The sequence below is a fragment of the Falco punctatus genome (genome assembly GCF_963210335.1).
Source record: "Falco punctatus genome assembly, chromosome: 1".
NCBI lineage: Eukaryota > Metazoa > Chordata > Aves > Falconiformes > Falconidae > Falco > Falco punctatus.
Window position 1 is genome coordinate 47,852,926 of NC_137580.1, and position 22,340 is coordinate 47,875,265.

At 42.9% G+C, this 22,340-nt stretch overlaps 1 protein-coding gene across 5 annotated transcripts in view; it reads right to left on the minus strand.

Annotated features, from left to right (window-relative positions):
- Positions 1-22,250, minus strand: part of MFSD10 (major facilitator superfamily domain containing 10) — a 30,790-nt gene extending 8,540 nt beyond the window's left edge. For 2 of the 5 annotated variants that reach the window (XM_080410800.1, XM_080410797.1), the window contains exons 1-9: positions 17,715-22,250; positions 15,689-15,737; positions 15,078-15,255; positions 12,247-12,343; positions 9,562-9,665; positions 8,416-8,574; positions 6,406-6,594; positions 1,860-1,968; positions 764-875 (exon numbers count right to left, since the gene is read on the minus strand). In XM_080410800.1, the coding sequence (XP_080266926.1) occupies positions 764-875; positions 1,860-1,968; positions 6,406-6,594; positions 8,416-8,574; positions 9,562-9,665; positions 12,247-12,343; positions 15,078-15,236 (929 nt within the window). In that variant the 5' untranslated portion in view covers positions 15,237-15,255; positions 15,689-15,737; positions 17,715-22,250. Of the gene's footprint in view, positions 1-763; positions 876-1,859; positions 1,969-6,405; positions 6,595-8,415; positions 8,575-9,561; positions 9,666-12,246; positions 12,344-15,077; positions 15,256-15,688; positions 15,738-17,369; positions 17,413-17,714 lie in introns of all 5 variants that reach the window. The other 3 variants (XM_080410799.1, XM_080410801.1, XM_080410798.1) reach the window with 3 other exon arrangements.
- Between the last annotated feature and the right edge of the window lie 90 nt (positions 22,251-22,340).

The window sequence follows — 22,340 nt, forward strand, 5'->3', positions numbered from 1 at the left end:
CAGCCTGCGCTGTTGGCATAAAGTTGTTTATGTCACGACATGACTACATGCACAGCAAGCTTAATACAGCTGAAAACCTTTCCCTGATGCACACACATTAGTTAAGCTGCAAACTGTAACGAAAGACAGACAGGGAAAGATGCAACAAACCCCTGAGAACTACTCAAAGGGAGGGACACACGTAAGGAATCAAGCTGCAAGATCATGTTCCTGGCTGGAAACCTTCCTGTGAGCTGGCAGGAAAAGTATTTCAAGCTGAGCTGCTGTTAGTGGATTCTGTTCTTTCTTCTCTGGTGTTTGACTAAAGGAAACCAAACTCTATGATAAAATGACTGTACACCATGTGCAATGCGGAACTCGGATGAGCAAATATAACCACGTTGCTGTCCCTCCATCTTTTACCTTTTTTGAGCTTCAAGATTCATCCTGATACTTAAGACCTCTTCTGGGCAAGGCGAGAAAAGTTTTTTTATAGTCAATACAACTAACCCAGCTATATATATTTCAAAAGTTTTACTTTAATCTTGTGTATTGATTTTCTCTAGATATTAGTAGTTAGAGTATTTCCTTTCATGTGTGTGACTATATTTTCATAAACTCTTCCCACAAAGCCCAAGTATCACTGAATGCAGTGGTTGGTTTCTGAGTGTTTTTACTAACCTTGTAAAGCCTCTCTTGAAAATAAATGAAGAGGCCTTAAATCAAGATTTTGGAAAATATCCCAGACAAAATATACAACATTTATCTTCTAAGTGTGCTATACCTGCTGAACTGGAATCTCTGGTGAGTAAGAAAACTCAGCGTATACTCCAAGCCGGAAAACAGGAAGAGGTACAGGAAATAAGCCAGGCCCAAGATTTTGAGATTCTGAAGATCTAAACAAACAAAAAACCAAACACACACCAAGGGTGGGGTGGGGGTGGGGAGAAACACAGTGTTGTTTTTCAAGCATGATTTGAGAAAATAACAACAATAGCAGAGCAACATTTATCAACTCATTTATTATTTCATGGGAAAAGTCCTCACTTCAATGACCATTTTAAATACCCATACGAGACATGCCACAAAATGACTTCTGCCTACTACCTCCCTTCTGATGAGGGGAGGAGAGCCAAAAAGACTAATCTCTCTCTTGGTCACCATGGTCTCGCTCAGCCAATCCAGCCCCTTTGCCTCACACTCACACCCCCACCTATATGGAGATGTATTTATTTTATTCTATACCCATATTCCACCTAATACCTCGATGCTGCTCCCAGGATCACATTTCTCTAAGCTACAAATGGTCTGTGCCAGATTACCTTACTTATTTTTCTGCCAATGCAGGGTTTAACAGATTTTCTCCAAATACTACTCTATTCCTGCCGCAGCAGCAAGGAGGACTGAATGATAAGTTGGTGTACCTGGCAAACACTGATCTATTTTCTACAGCTTAAATAATTTCATATACAGAAACGGCCAGCTAAAATCCTACATCTCCAGGTCCTGAACTGAGAAATACAATTTCTGAAGTTTCCTGGTTTGCAGCTTGGATAAGCAAACTCACATCTCCCTTACTCATGCCTTGATTTACCTTTTTAAATCACTTCACTTACTGCAGCCTACCCCATGCTGCAGCCAGTGCCTGAAGAAAAAGCAAGCAGCAAGTCAGAAATCTTCAAAACACTAATCTCTCAAATCTTCTTTTGGGAATAAACGGACCAGTGTCCAAGGGAACTTGCAATTCCCTGCTCATAAGTTAGTAAGATTGGTTTTAAATGAGTGAACAGAGTGCTGCTTCTGAAACAGTCTGGGTAAAGTTTTCACTTAGAAACCACTGCCACATACAATATTAATATAAAAAGCCAGCTAACACTTACTCTTCTGTGAAGGGGATTCCTTTCCTCGGGTGACTGCAGAGAACTGAAATAAGGCCAGAGGACTGAGCAAGTCAACTGCTGCCTGAAAGCCAGACGTCACAGAAGAGACCTGATCAAAGAAAGAATGAAGTTTATTTAAAAAACTGACGTAATAACTACTGCAAGGAATTGACAGTAACAGCCAAATGTGCTTCTACATCTACACAAATTATCTGAGATGAAACAAGGCAACTGGCATTAGGGTTTGAGTGGCCCCCAGTAGCAGCCCAGACTTTCTCAACGCAGAACCGGCTCCAGCACTGTAACTAGAAGGTAGAACATTGATAGCAGCTTTCACTGAAGACAGAAAACAGATTCTTCTCTCCGTGTTTAAAAAGAGAAGAGGCTCATCCTCCACAGCCTCAAAGGTGGCTTTATTTGGTTCACCTTTTGCATCATCCCTCATGTCCAATGAACATTTACTGGGAAAATAATGGCACATCTGCCTGCAAGTTCACGGGAAGCTGGGGAACTGCTTGTGCGCTACAAGTCTGAGAACAGTATGTGCAGCACACCGAACAGTGCTCTGGTTTGGTACTGGTTGTTCTTTTAGCCAGCCAGTGACACCTCCTGGGGAAGAAAAGGAAAATAAAATTTTTAGAAGGAATCTTTAGAGAGATTTTAGAGAGATTTCTAGAGAAGTTCTGCCCAGCCTAGCCACACTGCGTGGCTTTTTAAAGAGGCAAGTTTATTTTGTAGCCCTTCTGGTCCTTGTACTCTGTACATCTCAACCTAATTATGCACTCTCCTTGCTCCTTATCAATGGGCGCTTAAGAGATGCTGATTCTTTCATCCATAAAGAATTTGATTTTTAAATTTCTTTATCTTTTATTCTAAGGTATAGAAAATCAAAGAAAATACTAAAGAAGAGATGTCTAAAATCTCAAGGAAGCAAATCCTTTTAAAGTGGGAGAACTTAGACTGTCGCTTTACATGACAGTCACAGGAAGAGATAAGACTGACTCAAGAATCCTGAGTAATCACACTTAATATTTTACATCTTCAAAACACTGCACAGACTTTATCTTATGAGCTTCCTTCTCTTCCCAGATAGGGAGGGAGGAAGCTATTACCCCCTCGAGGGTACAGACATTAAAGGTCAAATTATCAGTGGAACTTAATCTCGGTGCATGACCTGAGGACACTCATGGACTGGATTTAATAAAGCTGTAAACAAATCAACCTTCAACATGGTATTAACATGACCTCTGTCTTGTTTGGATAGTCGGAGCTTCTGAGTATCTGACGGCAGAGCTCTGGAGCCTGTTAGTCTCACAACAGCAACTAGTTCAATATACCAGGCTGGTTTTGTATAAAGCCATAAAGCTGCCGAAGCACACAGAATAAACTGGGATATTTACTTCCCCTTCCACTACATGTATTGCAGAGAGTAAACAGACACTCCCAAGAAGAAGCTTCCTCATGCTTTTAAAAGGTCTGTAAGAGGATTTCCTGAAGCTGGCTTGTAGCAATCCTCAGTTCCTGCATTTGTTGGCATGATGGCGTTTGTGCTACAGCATAGAGAATGTGGTAACAAGCACCTCTCTTCAAACATGTTTGTCAGTAATACAAAACCCCTGTGGTTTGTACCTGGTTTGAATTATTATCCATGTCAGACAGGGTGCCAAGCTGCTTTGTACTACAAGGCTGATTGTAGTTTGGTCTGGAGGTTATATATTTTATATATATATATGTTTACAATCTGAAGTATTTTATGAAATATATATCTATGTGATAGATTATTTTTTTTTAATACAGGTGGATGTGTGTGCATGTAAATTTCTTTCAATTTCTCCTATCTTAGCCCTGGAAGCAGTGTCTGGAAGTGACTTCATCCACTGATCAATAATGAAAACATTGCCTAAAACCGACAAAAGTGTTTCATGAATCCCAAATAAGGAAGCATACACTACCAATTTCAATGTCACCAGCTGTGTGGAATTCAGATTCTTTGCAGGTTCAAAATCTGCAATATCTAACTTGTATTTAATTTCTATGCTTATGACTTATTACTCTAAAATAGTTCCATTTTACTTCCTGATCATCCCAAAAGTCACTTTGAATGGTAGACATGTTTCATAGTGTCTTTGTTTACTCTTTTTTCCTCTAATGCAGAAAGACTAAGGAACATGTCTTGAAGGCACAGAGTCAGTCCAAACCAGGAATGCAGCCCCGGCCTTCCAAGCTGCAGCCCTACCCTTCAAATCAGACACTGTTCAGCATGCATAGAGCAAAAGCCTTATTTTTCCCTAAGTCTGCTAGTGATGCTGCATAGCCCTACGCAGTCCTTACATGATTAGCTGGACACCAGAAAAAACGTTGTAAGACTCTCCCACCAGCTAGGCACCCTTGCCCACGACTAGCTTAGCTAAAAAACAACTCAAAAGCCCTTAAAGGGGACAGATTCCACCAGAGACCTTTCCATTCCTCCCTCCTCCCAAGCAGGTCACAGCAGGAGCTGTTTTGTCCACCTCACAGAAGACCAGTGCCTCTGACAGGTGAAAGGTACAGTTCTCTGGTTACTCTTCACCTGACAAACTCGTGGAACTGTTGAAAAAAGAGGAAGAAGGAGAGCAAAAATTCTGTTCTCTCTGGATGAAAGCTCATCCTTGTTCTCCCCGTCCCCCTTCACCTTCCCCTTTCTACAAGTTAATTGAAACATGAAAGAATGTGAAATACTTCTTTCCTGTGAAGACTGATAGAGAAACAAGAATATCACGAGAACACAGCGTATTTCAAGGAAATGGCTGTCTGATCACACTGGCACATCCTCCTACCGGTTATTATGATCATTTCCCCTCTTTTTACAGCTTTGTCCTTTCAATGCTTCCACTCCTATACTCCGGGAGCACCTGCTCCAGCGCAGCCAAGTTCCAGAAAGACAGCCAACATACCTGCTCTTCCTCTGTTGTCTACAGGCCAAGAAAAATGCTCCCCTCCCATCCAGAAAACGGGGGGAATTACCACAGAAAAGAGCAAAGCAGCCCATAAGTGGAATTACAAATACCCTAGAACACATAAATCACATGGGGCCACTGCCCAGCTGCAGGCTGAAAGGAGACAGCACCAAAAGCACCAGCGCTGATACCAACCACAAGAAGCTCCAATGCCAGTCAAACCGCTCTCTCGTAAGCAAACACCCTGTGTATTTTGCACGACTGGGACTTGACCCTGAGAGGCACCTATCAATCCACCTCACACAATACCCACTGCTGCAGAGAGACAGAGCCCCAAAAAGCGGGGACAGAGCACTCACCTTCTTAACAAAATTCAGTCAGGTTGTCTAACACAGAGTGGCTTATCAGAAGAACACTGAAGAGGGTAATAAAAGGGGGAGGGAGGTATTCAGTCATCATACAGTCCTAAAAGGTGCTGAAGCCATTTATCTCTCTACAGCAAAGGTGGAATTGTTTATAGAATACGGATTCGCTCCACAGCACTTCCCTACCTCAACATGTTACCACCACCCCAGAGTGTGCAGCTCTAACTAAGAACAGGATTTTATCTGGAATGTTTAGAAACAGCCAAATAGGAAGGGGGAACAGATGACACATGGAAGAACTGTTAAAAAAAGATAAAATAGCTGTGGTGCCTGGGAACATAATGTGAGCAACCAATTTCAGCTGGGACACAACCTGCTGGGAAACACTCAGGGAAGGTCTAAAGTTTTGCCCCAGCAGGATTATCACGGGCAAAAGTTTCCTGAACAATTCTCGGTGTCAAATGGGTTTGGCTATCCAGAGACCAGGCACGCTTCAATGGCTGAGTGCTGCTTAGAAACAAGGGACGATAGGAAAGATGCAATCCAGCTGAAAGCCTCAAATTGAGTGTTTCACCCAGATATCTAGGGCTGTATTCAGTCTCTCCCATGCTACAAAGGAGACTGCTCCAAGAGACTTTTAATCAATTATATCTTGGACAGTGTCTGATCACAAAATACTAGATCGTAATGTCAAAAAATGTTCGGCTCCACAAATCTAGTCACTGAATTTTAGCACAGGTAGGTATTTCGCACCTATGGAAGACAGCACAGCTCGGAGATAAACGTAATTTGCTACTTCAGCGTTAAAGACAAGATAACAGTAAGAAAATTTCTAACACATACTGGCTAAATGAAAGAAAATCCAGCCTCTGATGCATTTACTTTTTACAATTAGCTGAAATTCCTCTGCAGGGAGTCACTGTAATTATAGTTTAAAATTCACCTCCTCCCTCCCACGTTCCCATTTGGTTTTGAGAAATTTAAACCTAACGCACCAAACCTAACAATTAAGCAGTTGTGCTAGCTATGAAGAATTTCTCATATTACACTGGGCTAAGGAGATGGGACCATCACGCAATCGGTTTTGACACCAGGCTGAATAACAGTATTTAATCCTGGTCCCAGGAATGAACTGAATTCCTGAGACACTGGCTAAGCCTCTTCTTCATTGCTTCTGGTATTTCAACAGTTCTCAAATCCTATTTTTGCAAGAAACACAGATCTTCAGATTGACAGTCCATTTACCCGTTTTTCTTTGGGAAGTGTCTCCGGAAGTAGGAAGAAGATGAAAATTAAATCAGCCACAGAAAACATGAGTGCTAGCAATGCCGAACGAAGATAAAAGACTTCTCCTTTCTCTGTCTCCATGGCTAGGTAAGCTCCAATCATGGGACCCAGGGTAAAACCAAGGGAGAAAGCAACACCAATCATTGCCTGCAGCGATACAATGAACACACACATGCAGTTTTAGACACCAGTTTGTTCATGTAGATCAGTTCTAAAACAACTTGGATTTCCTGGCATTTACCTTAAAAGAAATGCAATCAGATACAGACCCTAACCACCCTGACCATGTAGGGAGTGCACAGCAAAAAGCTTTAAGTGTGAAAAACCCGTTAATTCCAAATAACGGATTTTATTTTCTGTCCAGTCAGGAAAGTGGCAGAAACAAACTGCAACATGGTTATGAGTGAAAGAAAGCTGCGAAGGCAAATAATGATTCTCACCTCAGGGACTGCTCAGCCAGCAGATCCTTCAGCCATAGGATAAACTTTCGTAGTGTAAAACTGGAGAAAGGAGGAAAGCACCATGGTAGGAATCCATAATGATGTCTATAGCTTCTAAAGTACTTTGGCAACTTCTGTATTTAGGAATTTATGTCTCGTACAGCAAACAGGCTGAGAGGCTTCCCAGAACAACCTCAGTTTAGTGCAGGTACTAAAGCAGATTTATTGACTCACTAGCACACAGGAAAAAGAGGTAGAATCTGTACACACTGGCTGGGAGCTTAAAAGAGCACTGAGATCTGAGTCATCAGCTCAGTGAGATCACTGAAGGATACAACAGTGCAGGACCTGCCTCATTTTCTTTACGAGACTTTCAAAGATATATACTCCCATACGCAGGACCCAAACATGTCATCCTACGACACAATCCTCCTGCTGTCCTGAGTCTGTATCTATAGTACTAAATTAAACAAGGCCAAGTTGTGACAATCGGGTGGCACTTCACAGTCTCCAGTGTTGTAGCCTGTCTGACTAGCACTCTCCCAGCAATGGCCCATCACAGTCTGGGAACAGCATCAGTCAGATGTTATTCTCTTTGCAGAAAGCAGAATGAACATGCCTACTCTGCTTTGGAAAAGAAGAGAATATAAGCCATATGGATGTAAGCCATGATGTACTAAGTGACTTGTTCTCAGGCTCTAAAAATAGGCCCTGACCCATTTTATTTATTAGTACTGTATGGCTACCCCTCTCCATAAATAAAAATGTATTTTGGCTCACCAGGACTACAATAAATTGCTTGGAAAATTCGTTAGCTGTCACTGTGAAATCTAAAGCTTTCGCCTCCCAAGAAGCAGCTGTCCTGCATGCTGGCTTGTAACAATCTGTTAAGAGAAGTTTGGGCCCCCAGGGTTTTTAGAAGATAAAAGATCTAACTGGCAATTCACAGGCAAAGTTCAGCCTGCAGGGTGTTTCCATCTGAGCCACTGCCTTCTGGAAGAGGACAGGGCAGCTGTTCATACTATTTGCTGCTCTGTCAGCCAAATGTTACATCCTTTACCTGCTGAGCTCGTACCCTGAAGCCAGTGCAGCATCCAAGGAAGTCAGGAGGCACGCTGTGCTGTGTGCAGTGCTGCTGGGCTTCCACAATTTGGGAAGGTGAGAAAAATGGGTTCCAGCTACCAAAACTGGGCCGTAAGACGTTCTGATTTCTATGCTATTATAATCAGGATTAGAGTTCTCAGCAGGAGTAACACTTATACTACTTGAACAGGTAGTCCTTCTACCTCTAGGGCATCTGCATTTCACTTCTCAGTAAAAGTCACTGACAAAGTCTGAGAGCTCACCAGCAAAATGATCTGGCATCTTTTCAGAAGCAAGTTAGTATACAGAGTCATATTTCCACTTGATCAATTAATACATTGAGGAATACATGATCAATTAATACTGAGGAAGACATTCTGAGCACCTGAAATCAATTACAAGTTACCTAGTAAATCAAAACATATACCCCACACATGTAACTCACCATGCCCTTGCTCCGTGCTTTTGGAGAGTGCAAGTCAGCAATTATAGCTGTGGAGAGGCTGACATTCCCTTTGCTTATTCCACCTATGATCCTGGAGAGAAGAAAAACGCCAAAAGTCCTAGAGGCAGCCCATAGTGAGTATGATGTTATCAAACCCATCTGCAGAAGCAAGAAAGGGTTCTTTATAAAGCAGAGCAAAGTTGATACCATTTCTGCACATTTCCCAGCTAAACATTTAATTTTTTACTTCGTTTTCAACAGCTGCTCCAAAACCCATGTAACAGAAATGTCTGAATATACTGATACCGCACTATGTCCTGGACAGTGATATAAAAGAAGTAGAAACAAATCCATACAGACTTCATATAAATGTGAGATTACTAACAAAATTAAAAGAGCAAAGAAAGGTCAGAGGGAGATAAATCAGTACTGGGCACAAAACTACTTTTGTACATCCCACTCAATTTGTTTCCAACTTCAAGAGAATCCTGAGTTCAAAATAAGAAAAATTCACAGTTCTAGCCCTTAAATTTCATAATCAATCATAAGCACCCATGCTTATTTAACTCACTCTCCACAAGCCTACAAGATATGGGGATTTCTGTATCACTCACTCCCAAGTTCCATCGTGTATGTATGTTTGCTCTGCACTGCTTCTGTAATTAGAAACCCATACTCTGAGCAGCAAGAGAAAACATTTTGGAGAATGTTCATGTTCATAAGAAATACATCTATACTAATACTGCTATATAAAGCACTTCCTAACCAACAATCCCCAGGCTCTGTGAAACAGGTCATGAAGCGATCAGCCCCCATTAGTCACTTGGGGAACTAAAATATACAGGGATTATGTCTAACATTTATAAACAGAGCATCTGAATAATACTCCCATACACAGGGGAAAGGGATTTTAGAAATCAGGTATACAGACAGGGATTCTGGTGCCTTCTATGTACAATTCAGGATCTGGGAAGCCCAGTTTAAGCACCCACATTTGGAAGCACGGCTAAGCGACTTGGCAAGAAGCAGTCAACAGCCAACAGATCTAGAACATTCAATTTCTCAAGCCTCTTGTTAACCACAAGATCATAGTGCCTTCAACTGTGTATTGAGATGGCATGACTAAAATCAGCATGAGACACATACCACTGTCATCAAGATGACAGGCCTTCTGCCCAAGTGATCTGACACAGCACCAGTGAGGGGAGAGGAGAAAAACTGTAGGATGGAAAAGATTGAGCCAATCAGACCTGAAAAAAAAACCCAGACACATGTATCATTAGACTTGCTGCCTTCATCTTAAATACAAAGACAGCCAAACTCTTCCAGACCTATTACACCATTAGGTCCTTTAAAAGCACACAATTAAATGTAAACCAACAGCTATAAAGGGCAGCTTTGTCTCTGAAACTAAGCCACCCTCGAAACACCAATCTTGCATTGTTATTTAACTGAGTGGCGAAGACAGACAGACCAGAGTAACAGGCATAAACTAGATGATTCACTGGTGAGAAGGGGGTTGAAACTCACTGGTTATAATGGAATGCTTATTCTACAATGCTTCCCCAGCTGACTACATACATTTTGTGTTCTTAAAGCAGATATAACACAGCCTTTAATAGTCAAAGTTCTCTTAAGACTTTTTTTGATTGTTTGAACCTGATTCTGCCACACTTAATTAGTTTTTCTTTCCCTCTTATCATGGAAAGAAGGACATAAGCACTGCTGTTAGTGAGGCACCCTAAGAGGTAGGAGTGATTCCAACAGACTCCAAGAGTCTTTTGAAATCTGCCTCCAGCTTCTGTGATCTTTAATTCCTCTTTTCTCTTGCCATTTCTAGCTTCAGACACTTATTAATTTGCACTATACTCTCAATAACCAGTACAAAAAATGCCTTGCTGTCACACTGTTTTTCTCTAAAGGAAAAACTGGGTTATTTGTCTCAACTCACTCAGCTATCAAGGCTTTAAAAGGCAAAGGAGAGAGAGACCTGAAGCTCTGCTCCCATCAGCTTTGATGAAGGCAGAATATCGATACCAACCACCTTGGAGAGAACAGCTGCTTACGATAGGTAAAAAGAACTGTGTAAATAATCTTACAGATTAGTACATTGGCAGTTCATGTTAATGAGAGACAAGTTTTCTTCCTTGTATTACTAGCACTGTAAGAACACCCAGACACACCAAACACTTCACAGCTAGGGAGCAGCAAGAGCGTGGCTGTTCCACACGGGGGAACAAGCGGGAGCTGAGGGTGACCAGCACTGGCGGCGCCCTCGCCAACCAGGTGAGGTTGCAGCCTTGGTCAACTCTCCAGTGAGCTAATTCAACTCAATCTGGTAGAAAACTAATCCAGAAAAAAAAACCCAAACAAAACAAGTTTTCTGCTGGTTTAGCAAATTAGACGGCTTATTAAGAAAAGCTGTCATCAAAGAAAGCAGAAGAGATGGAGTCAAATGTGACAGATACCAGCCTAATTCACCCACCTTGCCTACAACTGTCACTGCCTGTGGCTGCCAGCGTTCATATCAATTAGTGAACATTCCCATCACTACTCAACACTGCTTCTAAATACTTTTCTCCTAGAAAGAAAACAGCAAGGGATACCAGCTTCCTTTCTGAGACAAACAGTGTCTATCTTAATTGCATGTTCCCGGCTAGATGCTATATTTTCTTCAAAGGGCAAAAGAGTCAGCTGGACTCCTCTGCAAGGGGCAGGGAGATTTCTCCTTCCCCTTGAAATCAACTGAGCCAAGTCAAGGGACACAGCACTCCCAAGAGTACAGAACACAGCAGGTAAAAGGAAAGGCAACAAGTTGAGCATCACTGGGAGTTCCCAGCCCCTTGTTTGTCTGAAATGGTGAGTAGGTGCAAGCAGGAGGCTTGCAAGCCAGGCCTTAGAGGAGACAGAACACAGTTCATGAAGGATTAAAGAAAACTGATTCCTACTATTCAAAAGCCAGTAATCTGACTGGGAATGAGCACAGAAACAAAAACATGCCTGTGAGGATAATGTGGGAAAGAGGGAAATCGTTTATAAACTTCTGCTTACACCTGTTGCCTTCCTTTCTCCCACCATGCACCACAGTGAAAAGCCTCACTGCCTTCTCGATAACCTCCCCACAGGTATTGGAAGGCTGTTATTAGCTCCAGGCTGAACAAGCCCAGGCCACCAGCTGCTCCACTTTTGTGGGCCTCTGCTGAACTTGCTGCAGTTTATGGATGCCTTTCTTGTACTGGGGGACCAAAACTGGATGCAATGCTCTAGATGCGGTCTAACAACTGATGAGTAGAGGGGGATGATCACTTGCCTCAATCTACTGGCTCTGCTTCTGTTCACGCAGCCCAGGTGCTGTTGGTGCTTCTGCTGCCAGGGCCAGCTCATGCTCAGCTTGCTGCTCCCCAGGACCCCCTGGGCCTTTACAGCAGAGCTGCTCCTCACCAGTCAGTGCCCAGTCTGTATCACTGCAAGGGACTGCTCTTTCCCACGGGCAGGATTTCATATTTCTCTTTATTGAATTTCATATGATTTCTGTTGGTCAATTCCTTCTGCCTGTCTAGGTATCTCCAAATAACGGAGATGGGGCTGTCCAACTCTTCATTGCTATCAGTATGATGAAACCAAAATAATTTATAGCCTACTGTAAGAGATATTTTCTGTGTTATTTAAATCAAAATCTATTAAAAGACAAGTATGCTTTTTGTATTTCTTGTCATTTTCCTCATCATTCCTCACATCAATACTGAAAGTAACTTGATAACAACAGTCTTTTTTTTTTTTTTTTTGTCCTTTTTTTTTTGCCCTGTTAGCTTGTTTGTTTAATTTCCATACCTCCAAACAAGACACTGTTGTATTTCCGCCCTGGAGGTATCCCAGCCATCAGTGCAAACCAATCCACACCTCGTTGCAATGACAAATAGAATCCATCCTGCAAAACAGATAACAGGGAAATAGGAGGAGGAAGACAGTTTCCCTGTTTCATTTTCAAACACAGCATCAGAGCTTAGTGAACCAAAGACAGCGTTAGATGATTTCTTCTCTCCTCCTCCCCCTGCCAGGGAAAATTTCCTTGCTGATCAGTTGCCATATGGTAAAAATCGCTTAAACTGTGAATGCTAACAAGCAGCAAATAATTGGGGGTATGTGTTTACGTGGGGGAATATAGGGATTTGACCTTTTGCAGACCATCAAGCCTGCTACTTGCTAAATCCTGAACTAAACAGGAGTGGCATGTCCTGAATCTTTCAATTAATAAAGCAACACGAGACATACTCTATCCCTCTGCACAGAAACTGGTTAGCCTGGGAGAATCAGGGGCTTGTAGGCACAGAAAGAAGAGGTGGTGCAAACAAGAACGGTTCCTGAAAAAAGGAGGAAGATTTAAAAAGAAGAAGGGGAACCTGAAAAGAAGGTGAAGATCTTGGCTATAGGAAATAACAAGTCTATGGGGCCAGATGGGATCCACACAAGAGTGCTGAGGGAGCTGGTGGAGGAGCTTGCCAAGCTGCTGTCCATCATTTATCAACAGCTCCTCACTGGGGAGGTCTCAGAAGACTGGAGGTCAGCCAATGTGACACCTTTCAACAAAAAGGGCCGGAAGGAAGATCAGGGGAACTACAGCCTGTCAGCCTGACCTTGGTGCTGGGGAAGGTTATGGAGCAGATCATCCTGAGTGCCATCGTGTGGCATGTGCAAGGACAACTGGGTGATCAGGCCTAGTCAGCACGGGTTTATGAAAAGCAGGTCCTGCCTGATGAACCTGATCTCCTTCTATGACAAGGTGACCCGCCTAGTGGATGAGGGAAAGGTTATGGATGGTGTCTAACTGAACATTAGTAAAGCCTTTGACACTGTCTCCCACAGCATCTCCTGGAGAAACTGGCTGCTGATGGCTTGGATGGGTGTGCTCTGTGCTGGGTTAGGAGCTGGCTGGATGGCTGGGTGCAAAGTATGGTGGTGAGTGGAGTTACATCCAGCTGGTTGTTGGTCACAGGGGGTGTTCCCCAGGGCCCAGCGCTGGGGCCAGTCCTGTCTAGTGTCATTATCAATGATCTGGACAAGGGGATCGAGTGCACCCTCAGCAAGTTTGCAGATGACACCAAGCTGGGGAGGAGTGTTGATCTGCTGGCAGGCTCTGCAGAGGGATCTGGACAGGCTGGATTGATGGAACAAAGCCAATGGTGTGAGGTTCAACAAGGCTCAGTGCTGTGTCCTGCACTGGGGTCACACCAGCCCCATGCAGTGCTACAGGCTGGGGGCAGAGTGGCTGGAAAGTTGCCTGGTGGAAAGGGACCTGGGGGTGCTGGCTGACAGCCAGCTGAACATGAGCCAGCAGGTGTGCCCAGGTGGCAAAGAAGGCCAAAAGCATCCTGGCTTGTGTCAGAAACGGTGTGGCCAGCAGGACCAGGGCAGTGATCGTCCCCCTGCACTGGGCACTGGTGAGGCCACACATTGAACCCTGTGTATAGTTTTGGGCCCCTCACTTCAACAGAGACATTGAGATGCTGGCGCGTGTCCAGAGACGGGCAACACAGCTGGGGAAGGGTCTGGAGCACAAGTCTTAAGAGGAGCAGCTAAGGGAACTGGTTGTTTAGTCTGGGGAGGGGAAAGGCTCAGAGGTGACCTTATTGCTCTCCACAGCTACCTGAAAGGAGGTTGTAGGCAGGTGGAGGTACGTCTCTTCTCCCAGATAACAAGCAACAGAACAAGAGGAAGGGGCCACAAGTTGTGCCAGGGGAGGTTACAGACTGGGTATTAGGAAACACTTCTTCACTGAAAGGGTTGTCAAGCATTGGAACAGGCTGCCCAGGGAGGTGGTAGAATCACCATCCCTGCAATTGTTTAAAAAATACATAGATGTGGTGCTTAAGGACACGGTTCAGTGATGGACTTGGCAGTGCTGGGTTAATGGTTGGACCTGATGATCTCAAAGTTCTCTTCCAACCTAAATGATCTATGATTCTATGAAATATACTGTAAGTGGGGGAAGATGCTGGAGATCAGAGCACATGGCTGTGGTTAGAGATAGGGTCATAAGAAAGACAAAGCCTATAGCTGCAGTTGGAGTGGAGTTAGAAAGGGGCTGCAAAAATAATTCTCCCACAACATCATCTTCGTCTTGTCCAGTAACACTCGAGAATGGTAACTGTGAGCAGCTGCACAGCTGGGAACCAACATAACTTTCCACACTGCGTTCCCAGAGCAGCAGCCAGCTCCCTGCTAAGAATGGAAACTGAGATGTAGTGAACACGATACTGGGGTGAGAACAAGTGAGTGCCTGAAATAAAGTAGGGTAAAACCTCTCATCTCTTTGGTTCTTAGATAAACCCCAGTATGCAGATCCATTATGGACTGTCATTTACTCTGTCTCACCAGTGACATCAGTGTGAGTTACAAATGCACTGGTAATTACAAGGACTAGCTTCTAAGAAATTCCTGAATTTTCCCCAAAACAACTCTCTCATTTTAATGAAAAAGCAAGAGGGAAAAGTCTTATGCAGGTTCACAAACAAATTCAGTCCATGAACCATTTAAATGTGCTGGATATTATTATTCTGCCTACAGCTACTTGGTTTGCCCCAAGGCAAGGGATTTTTCTTCCATCCTTCCCTACTGATCCCATACCTAACATTTCCAGCAGGCTGACTTTCTCTTTTGCTTACCTCAGTCTGGCTGTAATAATCAAGGATGGAAGGAAACAGTGGCAAGATGAGCGCAAATCCCAACAAGTCGATGAAAAGTGCCAGGAAGACAATTGTAATAACACGACTAGAGTTCCGTTCTTGCTTGTCATTGATGGTTCCTCTCTCTTGCAAGGCCATGCTCCCAGGTGTTCTGCTTCTAAAAAATTACATTTAAATCCAGTCAACAGGAAGCATTTTGCAGGTCTTTCACAAGAGTAACTTGCTGATTCATTCTCACTTTCTACAGACTTCACAAAAAATAAATACAAGCTATGGCTATATTAAGGTACCTGGTTTGCAAGGGAACTGGAACCTCAGCTCTCTAGCCTCGGTTATTAGCTCAACATGAAGTTTGCCTGCATCAAGAGCAGGTTATGAGGGCAATAAGGTAACAACCTCTATTATAGGAGCTTCCCAAATAAAACACAGAATAAAGGAGCATTTAAATACATCTTTCCCAAATGTTTTCAACTCAGCATTACAATAAAATAGGTAAGAAAGGGCACTCATATTTTGAATATCCACATTCAAGTAACTAATAGATTTACGCCTCCAGTGTATACTAGAAAAAAAAAATGTAGACTTCCTACCTATTGCAGGAATGCTGTCTTCAAGATAAATCCCAGAGAGCAACAGCACCTCAAGAAACAACACAACAAGATTTTGAAACTTAAATATTTTTTTCCTTTCTTTGGATGACAGCCACTAATAGGCTATACGAATTGGGGCATCAAATGTTTAAGGCAGCGTTTTAGTTTGTTGGAAATATCAGAACTATCAACTTCCTTTGATAATACTCAAAAACTATCTTAAAGACCTAAACAAGGAAGCAGGCCATACCATGTTCAGTATTTAACAAATAAAGAAGCCAGATTTATCCTGAAAAAAACTCAGTTTCAACAGATATCAAAATAAAGGAACAATACACAAACCATGAAACTGCAAACTTCAGACTTGTAGAAACTTTACAGTGTATCTCAGTCATAAAACATAAACCAATTAGCAGTCCCTTCTACTGCAAAAATCCCTGAATTAATTGTTGCACTAAAAGAGTAAAAAAGGAGACAATTTCATCCAACAAAGTTAATCAATACGAAAATATCCATTGACTTTGATGAGTCAGGACTGAAAGCACTGAGAATTTATGTTAATTCTATTCCAGACAAGACATACTGTAGTATGTACACAAGGTACTTGGGCATATGACACCATGACACTAAATGAAGATCATAACACTTTGTTATGCTCAGCAATAAATATTATTGTGACATTTCTTTACTTGTGGATTCAGTTTACTAGCACCGAAACATTACATAAATGTGAAATGGGGCTACCTGCAATCCATTTATTAAACTCACGGCATAATGCTCTTAAATCTGCTAGTGAACAGAGCAGTTTGGTTATGTTCAGGATCCTTTTATTTAAAATGGTAAGTCATCACTGCTACAAATATTTAGCGTTATTTGTTTACCCAAATGATATAAGAGCATCTGGAGCCAACATAACCATACCTTTAGACAAATTCCCCTTGGCCCTAGGTCCATCTAGCCAACAGTTGAAGGATGGGTTCATTGTGGCAGATACTATCTTGGTTTTCCTCACAATTTGTTTATTCATCCATTGAATTGTACGACCAAGCTGAACTTCATTCCAGGTTTATTTACACGGGGTAACATCCTCTACACCTTAACCTCACAGCCATTTCGGCTAGCATGCTGCTTGAACTTACTGATGATAGCACTAACCTTTCATTCAGCTCCAGTTTCAGCTACGTGGTTGCAATTTCCCTTACGCAACATCCTAAGGTTCTACATGTTTATACTTTGTCCTCCATCACCTTCATTGCCCAAACCTCTCCATATTTTCTGCTAGGCAGGAAACCACCAAATGTTTTATAGGCCCTGGCATCCCACCAGCAAAAACAAACCACCTCCACAATGACGTTTGATTTCTGTGAGCCATGTTTGAAGAGAGTGGAGAATTTTTAGTTTGGGGAAGTTGTTTCTCTTGACGCCTGTGTCCCTCTGCCGCTTGCTCTGCTCTACCGTGCCCCCCCCCCTCCCCCCCACCAGCCCCTCAGCGCTCCCCTGTCCCTGTCTCACGCTCCCCTGTCCCTGTCTCACGGCTGGCTTTGACGCTGTGTCTCTCGGGGAGGGATCAGCAGTAAAGCTGGCCCTGCCCAAGCACACAGAGATTTGTCATCTGCCAGCAGGAAGAATTTCATCCTTCCCACCCCTTCCCCCACCTGTAACGTCCTATGCCCGGCTCTACCTGCTCAGCCTTGAGAAGGCTCCTCTAACCCCTTTGTAAATTCCTGATTCAGGTCAGGAGCCGGAGTTACAAACGGCGGCGAGGGGGTGAGTGGGACAGAAAAACAGAAAGAAGCTCAATTTCCCAGGGGAGCCCGAGCCCAGAGGGGCCGCCGGGCGGGAAAGGGGCGGCCGTGGAGAGATGCGGAGTCCGCGGAGAGGACCCGCCGCCAGCCCCGGCAAAGCACCAGCCGCCACCGGGCAACACCCCGGGGGCCCGGCGAGGCCAGCCCGGCCGTGCCCGGCCCAGCCCCGCTCCCCCGGCCGCCCTCCCTCCCACGCGCCCGCCGCGCCCCGGGCCACCTACCGCTCCTCAGGGGGCGCGGGCGCGTCCCCCCCGCCAGCCAAAAGCCCTCCCTTGGGGATGCTGCGGGCAGGCGGCGGCGGCTCCTCCCCGGCCCTCCGCAGCGCCCCGGCGGGCCTTCCTCTTCCGGCCGGGGATGGAGCCGCTGCCGCGGCCCCGCGCCGCCGAGGAGGGAGCCGGCCCGCCCCGCGAGGGATGGCGGCGGCCCGGCGGGCTCCCCTCGCTCGGGACCGAGCGGCGAGGTAGGGCCCAGCGGCCGAGTGGGACTTAGAACGGCCTGAGGGGAGCGCCTGGTCAAGGCAGCCCCAGTCCTCGCAAACGCTGTTTAACGGGCAATCCCCCACCTCAAACCGCAGCCGTTCCTGCTGGCGTTACAGAATTTTTCTAGCGAAAACACGCTCCTTCCAAGAAAAGAGGGATGGTCGTTTGCTGGTTGCCTCATGGCCACGTTACAGCAGCAGTTAGCTGTGATGGGTTTGATAAATGGAAACTTTCTGATACCTGACAAACAGAAAAAGGGCAGTTGCAAAAGACTTAACTCTTAAAACAAAATGCTCCTTTAAAACAGTGATTTTTAGCACAAAGACTATAGATTTGATACTGATAGCACTGTCTAGCACTGTTCTTATATCCAGCCCTGTCTGGTGTCCAAGCTGCCTAATTAAGTGTATGGCAACAAGTGGACTAAGCAAACGTTATCTCCACAGTCTTAAATACGTAAGGACCCGCAACAGTTCACAGTTCGTTTCAAACAATTAATGCAAATGTTGAAAAGACTTCTGGTTGCCTTCAAGGCAAGTCAGTGCCGTGGGTGGGTTTGTAGATACTAGCACATGGCGGAGGACCTTCCACTCAGCAGTAGACAGGTCATGGGTTCATGCCCCAGCCGAATAGATTTGGAGGAGCTTATCGAAGTGTAACATCAGGATTCACGTGCCAGTTAAGTCAAATAGTGAGCTGCTACTTTCTTGTTTACCTGAGCATTTCATGTGCTGTTTGGTGTGAGAAAAGGTGGTTGGTAGATACTGTATACCTTCTGAAAAGCAAATGATTACACAAGGAGTGCTGCTGACCTGGAGCAGCCTTCTGCTCTGAGGTGCTCCAGAGTAACCATGAATAATCATTTAATGGCTGGAAAAATATACGTAGATATATTCTTCTGGCTCTGAATCACTGTATATAACTGACCAGGCAATATATAAATTCAGATGCATTAAAAAAAAATAATAATCTAGTTCTTCCTGTTGTTGAACCTACCAGCCTAAATCGTTTGCAGATCACTGAGCCCAGTTGTGTTACTGCAATCAACCATGTCACACAATCCCTCAAGTAAACACGTCACACTGTTTATAGAACCAGATATGTCATTGCTTACCCCCATCCCTGTGGAAGACCAGTCCAAAACCTTGCAGGTCTGGTAGATAATAATTTAAATTTGGTTTTTAGACTACATTTATTAACACTCATTTTTTTCTTACATCAGTCTTCATTTTTTACTTGTGACACCTTCCACTCTGGCTTTTACTTCCCTGCTCTATGACTAAAGAGCAATAGTATTAACCCAAATATTAATATTTTAAAGGATTTAAAATACCATACAGGGTCTACTCAGTATTCTAAAGTCAGCCAATGTTCAGACTGCACGGAAAATTTTTATTATCCACTCCAGACCTAATTTATTGAAGAAAAAATCCCCAAACTGCAAAACCTCCAAGAAACCAAACCGTTACAAATAATCAGTCATTTTAACTCTGCAAGATGGCATTGCCAATACATTTAGGACTAAGAATGCACATGTTTAGCTTAGGTAACAAACCTGCAGACTAAAAAAGCACATTTTATGGGAAGGTTTTGGCCCCTTGAATATGTATCACATCACAGTCTTACAGCTATGATAAAGCTGCCAAATGTTTTATGTCATAGCTTTTGTTTTATCTTTTCCAAATGCCCAGAAGGTACACTAAGAGGAAAGCAGCCCCACCAGTTCCTATGGTTGAACACGCAGTAATGGAGAGACCAGCCTCCCTCCAACAGAGTTTATTCTGAAGCAAAAAAGAGCTCTATGTGCTGAGCTCCCCTCAGTATCTCCATATAGCAGAAGCCGATGGTAAAACACAATGGCTTACACAGAAGCCAGTTACATTATGGTAGATGGTAACTTCTGCAAGGCATTAACCGAGAATATCAAACTGCATACCAGCTTTCAACTGACAACCAAAAGACCAAACTAATGAGGAAGCTTTTCATGCTGTCTTAAATAAGACAACAAGACTAAATTTATGCAATTTCTAGCTGAAGTTATATTCTCACCCTATTTACAGTATTCATATTCAGGGTTGCTATTCTCTGGGACAGCTGATGTTGACAGATAAATTACCTGAACTAAAGGCAAAGTGCTAATTTTCCTTTTTTGTGTCCGATACTTGATTGTAGTTACAGAATAGGGTTTTTTTTGACTAATTGACTAATTTGTAATTGATAACAGATGTATCAAAAGGCCTGATACAACAATTCCTGGTTTAAGAGCAACACAGAGACAAGAGAGTAATTACTGATGTCATTGTGTTCAAGGGTTTACCAACCCTCAAGCTTATGCAAGCCCTTTTATAGTCCAAATGACCAGACCTTCCTACCGCCTTCTACAACATCAGAGCACCACCAATGAGCTACCATATAGTAGCTAGGCAACGGTAAAAGTATCGGACCATATCAATTATTAAGCTGAGGTAGTCCTGCTTTCCTAGTCATGTAAAATAACGTGTTAAGTGTCACCATTTGTCCCAGGCTTATAATATTAAATCTGATTTTAAATATTGACAATACAATTTGTAAAAGTGCATGCAGTCATTTTCATTCAGCATGATTTCATATACAACTACTTTTAGGCTGACATTCCAAAATAGTAGTGTATCAGCTGAGGTTGCCTTATTATCTTTGCTCTTCAGCATTGCAAGATATCCCTGTTCATTCCCTTGTCCCCAAAAACGTCCTTTCCCACAAACACATCTCACCTGACTTGTCTCTCCCCTATTTCTTTCTTACCTCCCTTACTGAGGGATAACAAGCAGTTGCAGGTGGTATCAAAAATGACTGCCTCAGGATCAAAGTGCAGCTGTCAGCCTCTCTGTGATTCTAATACTCTGCTGGATAAATCCTCTGAAGCTACTTGCTGCTGGAAAAATAGTCAGGTAAATAAACAATAATACTTTTCAGAGTTTATTTGTGCAAAGAAGAAATATACTGGGACTAAAACTCCAAACTGAAAGTGCAGATTTATAACATGAAATAGGAAGTTAGCTCCTTCCTCATTACTTCAGTCTTAAGTTCTTGGCTTGAACTACATTTAAAGATGTTTTCTTTTCTTTTTCAACTGGTTTTGCAAGCCAAAAAAGCTGAAGATAATCACACATTACTTGCATTGCTATAGTTGCACTGAGATTCAGGAAAAGACCTTTTCTTCAAATAAAATGCTCGATTTTAAGAAACATATAAGCCTTTAACAAGACTTGCTTTACAAAGATATTTTGTCATTAGAGTTTAAATGTAAAGCCTAAGTGTTTCAACTCATCCCCTCCTAGTTTTAGGCCTATGTCCATTACAAGTCTCATTAAAAAAAAAAACCAACACAAAACCCCCAAAACCAAAAAAAAAAAACCCAAACAAAACACCCAGAAGAAAACATTCTAAGCCAGTCTGAAACAACCAGACCTAAATGTTAAATCAGATTTACTGGCAGATTTTAAGTCTTTCCTCATTAACAGTAGGTAAGCATTACCATGTCTGAATTACCTATTGGCCAAAACACAAGAGATCAGATCTAGGAACAGCATTTGAAAATGGAAGAGGTTTTGGGGTTTTGTTTGTTTGTATTTGTAAAGAACCATGGCCATTAGTTCATTCTTTATAGGATCTTCTTTATAGTTTGTTCTTTAGACTGAAATTGGAATGCTATTGTAAAAGGAGATTTCACAACTTTTCCAAGAATTACAATTTTCTTCAATGCGTAACAACTGTTGCTGAATTTACCAAGTAGGTTACAGCGAACACCTGAATAGTGAACCTAGATCAGACTAGCACCTTTAAGTAACTGTGATGTTCTGTTTGTTTCGCTACAATGTTTCTTCACACAGCGTTAAAAACCCAAATGTTAGAAGTATTTATTGGCTCAATTTGAAGAGCAGACGTTTTCCAAAGTCATGCTGGGCACTTATCAGTAAACGTACATGATAAAATAAGCAGAAGAGTTAAGGCTTTCACTGTCCACTTAAACCAGACAGTTATGAATACATTGAGCAATTCCAGTTAACCACCCTAGATTATTAAGAATTTCAGAGCTGTGCTCAACATAAAACTTACTGAAGAGATGAATGGATGTAAAGCTTTAACAAAGGACTTCTACTTGAAAGCCGAATACATGAATTAGAATGTCCCAATGCTACAGACTAATTAAAATGTTACTGCTTAAACTGCAAATATACTGTCACTATGAGAACAGCCTGCAATTATTCAGTATTGAAAAAGGTAACAAAAGGTTTCTGTTGTACAACTTTTTGGGGGGGGTGTGTGTGTGCAGTTGAAGTCAGACTAAAACCTGGTCACACATACCTAAGAATTCTGATTATTCACCCA